General features: G+C 39.1%; 1 protein-coding gene across 1 annotated transcript; it reads right to left on the reverse strand.

The window, feature by feature from the left end:
• Window positions 1–217: 217 nt before the first annotated feature.
• LOC134063865 (uncharacterized) lies at window positions 218–2,730 on the reverse strand. The gene is made up of 2 exons (XM_062519609.1): window positions 2,528–2,730; window positions 218–2,385 (listed from the first exon to the last, which is right to left on the reverse strand). The coding sequence occupies exons 1-2, from the start codon at window positions 2,549–2,551 to the stop codon at window positions 1,435–1,437; spliced, it is 975 nt and encodes a 324-aa protein (XP_062375593.1). The 5' UTR covers window positions 2,552–2,730; the 3' UTR covers window positions 218–1,434.
• Between the last annotated feature and the right edge of the window lie 2,992 nt (window positions 2,731–5,722).

Below are 5,722 nucleotides of genomic sequence, written 5' to 3' on the forward strand. Positions count from 1 at the left end.
TCTGGATTATTCTCACGTTGTTAACAACTACTTTTCAAGTAATTACACAATGATCCATCTATTATTAATTCCATCCATTCAAGTTATGACCATGCATTTTCTTCAGTATTAGCCTACCAGGTTATTCACAACTATTTTCTAAGCAGTTAATGGAACAGCCATGTTTATCATAATAATTCACATTCTGTTCTCAGGTAGACAAAGAAAGATAGAAATAGAAGTTAGTAAGTAAGTATTTTATTTGTATAGCGCTTTTCACAGATAAAATCACAAAGTGCTTTCCAGTACATAATAAAATACATATAACAAGAATAAAAAAGCCAAACATAATATACCCACAACAAAACAAGTCCGCAGAGGTAAAAATAGTCAACCCTCAAACTTTAAAAGTGAATAAATAAAGAAGAGAAGAAAAAATAAAATGAAATAAAAGGCAGTAATGAAAGGGAACTAAAAAGCTAATGTCACAGGTTTAAAAAGGCCATCCTAAAAAGGTGTGTCTTTAGCCTCCCTGCTGAAAAAAACAGCAAGAAACCAGCTTAGGCTGGTAGCTGGTTTTAGCTGGTTTTAGCTGGTCTTTGCCCAAAACACAGTTATTATTGCTGGTCTTGCTGGTGTAGCCGGTTAGGCCACCAGCTAGACATGCTGGCGTGACCATCTGAGGAAGCTGGTCGTGCTGGTGTGACCAGCCTGTCGTTTGGGATACAACTGGTTTAAGATGGTCATGCTGGTGACCAGCCTGTCAAGCTTGACAAAGATGGTCAAGCTGGTTTTCTAGAATAACCAACATAAGCTGGCGTGGCCAGTAAAAACCAGCAATGTAGACCAGCAACACCAACTAAAATGACCAGCTTAAGGTGGTACGACAATCAAAACCAGCTGAATTACCATCATAAGCTGGGTAAACCAGCTGAAGGTGTGTTTTCGCGAGAGTTTTGCTGGTCTAGCTGGTTAACCATCAAAGGGTGGTCAAATAAGCTGGTTAACAAGCTGGTCAACCAGCAAACCACCTTTAGCTGGTCAGGCTGTTTTTTTCAGCAGGGCTCCCTTTAAAAAGGTCAATACTGCCCGCAGACCTCCATGGGTAGAGCATTCCATAGCTTGGGTGCTGCAACAGCAAACGCATTGCCACAGGTCTTAAGGCAGTGCGGGGTACGGCAAGCAGGTTAAGGCTGTTGGATTGGAGGGAGAGGGGAGCAGAGTGATTTAGGCAATGATAATGTAAATGTACTGTGACTGTTTCTATTTCATTTTCAGTTTGAAACCCAAAGTTGAACCCAACACACATGTTGGTGTAAAAAGTGTTATTTATGATATTATTTTTATATTTATGAGATTGCAAACATACATTTCAGCAGTGGTTGTGAGAGAATACATTGACAGGCTGTTAAATTGGAGCTGTGTAGATATTCTAGAACTCCATGTTAGAAGTCTCTATAAATCCTTATATTTCTGAACTATCTCCTCTGCATCTAATCTATCCATTAGAGGACCGTTCACTGGAGGATAATCTCCATCACATGAGGTGAGAGCCTCCACTAGCTCCTCATGAGGGATGGAGAGAGTTTCATCTTCTGGAAAATGAAAGGCCAGGGTCACATGGTCCCACACATAAAACACATTCAAACTTTGTTCTGCACGCACTAGTTTCTCCTCCCTGTTCTCCACCAGTTGAAACGTGTGTTCTTGAGAGATGGCTTGAGCGTGCCAGATGATCTCACCATCCCTGTAGACACACACACCCTCATCATTATTAACCAGCTCTGGGTAATCATCATAATCATGAACATCAGGACTATGAATCAGCACGGTGTACATGACCTCCTGACTGTAGACTGCAGTCTTATAAACTCTGAAGACGGGCTCCCTTTCTCCACAGAACTGTGTGCTGTACTTCTGCAGAACATCAGCCAGTGAGAAAGTGAACTTGAAGTTTCCATAGCGAGACCCATCTTTGAACACAGGAGAGGTGGTGAACTCCTGCAGGAAAGGGTTTTCCTTTTGTCTCTCTTCCTGCTCTGGGTTCCGACCAGGGAAGAGTCTCTTCACATACCTCTGCTCCGCAGCAGAGATCTCCTGTTCACCAATCACAAGCCCCCACCACAGGAGGCCACTCTCCCCTATCTGAAACCCATCGTTACCCATAATACCGTGCAGGCCTTCTTCAACAGTCACGTGAGCCACTGTAGACACACGGAACTCTACAGGTCGAGGGTAATGTGGCACCTGGGTTCTGTAGTCTGTTGCCTCAACACCGGGCTGAACCACGGCTTTTTTAGTGTACTGGTTCCTGTGTTTCCTCTTCACATCATCTAAACTCATGTGGAGCCCTTCAACATAGTGTTCTGTCAACATTCTCCCATTCGGTCCTACGTGGCTTTTAGTCTGTTGAGACAAGTATTTGTTATGAGTTTCTTTATTTAATTCCATTTTCTCATGCTGTTTTGTGCAATCCTTTAATCTTATTCATTATGTAATAAAGATTAATTTAATCCTGTTGCTGTGTAATAACAATGAGATGTCCTACCTGGAATTCTGGTTGAGCGGCCATCTTCAGGATTTTACTCACACAGCAGTTGAATCTATCGACCGTTAAATCAGAATGAAATCTCTCAGTCTTCAAAGCGGAATCTGTACGGAGTGAAATCTCTCAGTCCTCAAAGCGGAATCTGTACGGAGTGAAATCTCTCAGTCTTCAAAGCGGAGTGTATGGAGTGAAATCTTGGTGCACAGATGTGCCCATGGTTCAGTGTATGGCCTTTATATACACCGAACAGAACAGGTCCCACAAGTATATGAGTCATTTTTGTTTTTCACAAGAGCTATAACACTAAACCTTATTCTCTGAACTAGGGGTGGGTAATATGGACAAAAATAATATCTCGATATTTTTTGTGATTTTGACGATAACGATAATTAGTCGATATCCTTTTAAAAAAATGTTTTACACGTCTGAGTTACATTACAGCTCATTTTTGTATGAATAGCAACATTACAATAACAATCAATAACCTAAACTGTGACCTTTTAAACCAAATCAACCCAATGCATTGTCACTCTACATTACAGTTTTTCTCAGTCGCTTTGGTACATTTCTCGAATCATCCTTGAGATTTGCTAAACAGTAAGTGCATTTCTCAAAACTATTTGTACAAATAGCAAAACACCATGGATTACCTGCAAACACCAGTTTCTTGCTCAAAATCCTTAGTCCATCTCTCAAAACTAAATATCAGTGTCAATGAACATCAGTGCATCAGAATGTCAAGTCCTTTTGTCATCGTGTACGGATAAGACAGTCAAATGGATTAGTCAGGTTATCAGTATAACACTCAGGAGGGATGTTCTGATATAAATATGGCTAAAAATGACATTTTTTTTGTAAATTGTAGGTTACACCTTAGTGTATGTGGGAGTTTGATCGACGATATTCACATTTATGCTTTTACTGGGTTTTTTTACTGTCATTTTACTGTAATTTGTTGTCAGACCCTGTCATTGTGCTACAGAAAGGAAAAGACAGCACTGCATAGTATAAAGGGAAAAAATTAAATAAAGTAGAAATTTGGCCATAGGACAATCTCGTTAGGGAGAACTGTAAATGCAGTGTTGTGTGAATTACAGTGCAGACTTCCCACACCCCCTGATGTTCCTGTCTTTTGAGCCACACATTCTCATATGACATGTTCAACCATTTTGCATGTAAAGACTTATACTATGAACTAATGTCTAAATGTTGTGGGGGGTGAGACTATTTATCTGAGAATTGTACATGATAATTTGCATGGATGTACCAAAACATTTGCAACTTGATCAAAGTAAACGGATTTTTGCCTAGATTTAATTTTCCGTTGGTCTTATTACACTTTCTAACATGAGAGGAGACAAGTATTAAATAGGAAAATTACTGTGAATCTTAGTCACTTTTAAACGTGATGCTAGCAGGCGAGACGCTAACGGTCTAATCAGATTCAATGATCTATGCTAGGCTGGAGCTAAAACTGTTATCGCCAGACTCAGAGAACGGCTGGATGAACTGGACGAAAGTAAAAATCAATTGTTTAACTCAAGGGGACGCGGAAAATGAGTGTAATTCCCCAAAAGTTGGAATATTCCTTTTACAATACAATAAAATATGTTGCAATCTAAAAAGTACTATTCATGTCATATCTATTCAATGGTGGAATATCCCTTTAAGCATTTGCTGTTCTGCTACAATGGACATTTATGTGGGACACTGTCAGATTACACCAGGACCTAAAAAAGAGAAACATACTGAAATGATTTATTGTGATTTGGATGTCTCTGCTATCTATTGTGAATAAATCAGATGCACTCTAGACGAGACCAACTTCTACCACCCGTGTAACCGCCAGATAGGCAGTCATTTAAGAATTAATTTGAACTGTAAAATGTTAAAGAATTTTGGTTGTTTTCTAAATCAATTTTGATGTTAGAATGTAATTCAATGTAGTTTTACTTGATATGTAGTTTAAATGAGTGCATGTCACTTTAAGAACATTAGTTTGGCTGTGAACATGAAGTGAGGAGTTCCACGGTCTGACTGTGTCGGTTGCGTCAGTTGTATCATGTCATGTTTTGTAAAAACACTCGTCAGCCATAGGACTCCAATTTCAATAGGTTTCGTTTATTGGAAATGGACTTACAACCTCGCCTGGATGCCAGACCGAAGTTTAGCCCCGCCTACAGTACATCCTTTTTCTGATCAGAATTGAGTATGACGTAGTCAGGCTACTTACAACCTGTGTCATCTCGTCTCTTTCTTCTTTAACCTGTATTACAGGAATATGTTGCTGATGTTTCTTACTTGTTGTCCTTGCCTGGGACCTGTAACGTCCGTAGCAAAGAAATAAAACTGCTCTGACTGGTCTCACACGTCTGGGAAAGCATGTTGTGCAATCCTAATAGTGACTAATAATTTCATTGTTTTCTTATTTAATTTACGCACTGCCTGTCCTAAGCCCTGGGTGTGTTCAAACAACACACTATACAGGCTGCAATGACAAGCAATGGTGCACTGTTTCAAATGTGTGTTTTTGGTCTCAGTCCAACTACTGTACATGTAGTGGTTGATGTATTTTTCTTGTGTGCTGTAAAATGCTGGTTTCAATATTGCTTCCATTATTTACCATAGACTATATAGAATATATTTACTGTGTATATTTATATCAATTTGTCTTTACAGATTACTTTCACTGTTCATAAATATACTGTACATGGAAGCTTATGAAAGACATAAAAGGTTAAGACCATCAGTGTGTACATGATATATCCTAAACTGTAATATTATGACAAAAGTGTTTACATTGTGTGGCAAATGCTTGAAATGTGTTTATAAGGTTTTTAATGTAATGCTTCATTTTACAGGAGATATGAGGCATTTTGTGTGAGCAATAGCTGGATTTGTGTGTAAAGACACAGAGCTTTAAAAAAATAAATAATCCCAATATGTACAATGGTATTTTTTTTTCACTCCTTCCTGTGTCTCTCTGAAATATAACATACTCCCGTATCCCTGTGGCATGCAAAGATATGTTACGAATTCTATACTTAAAAACGAGTATGTTGAATAGGACCCTTTTTTCCTTACATTTTAGAAAGGGTCCTCTGTTCCCTGCTTTTCCCAAAAAGGGTCCTATGTCCCCCGGTATGTATTGCAACAGGGGAACATAGGACCCTTTTGGGAACAAACGGGGACATA

This window comes from Sardina pilchardus, chromosome 18 (genome assembly GCF_963854185.1).
Source record: "Sardina pilchardus chromosome 18, fSarPil1.1, whole genome shotgun sequence".
Taxonomy (NCBI): domain Eukaryota; kingdom Metazoa; phylum Chordata; class Actinopteri; order Clupeiformes; family Clupeidae; genus Sardina; species Sardina pilchardus.

Bases quoted from the DNA above. Each gene is read 5' to 3' on its own strand.
- LOC134063865 (XM_062519609.1), bottom strand. From the start codon at position 2,551: ATGGCCGCTCAACCAGAATTCCAG. The intron at 2,386-2,527 runs GTAGGACATCTC...TTGTCTCAACAG, and splicing joins CCGCTCAACCAGAATTCCAG to ACTAAAAGCCACGTAGGACC.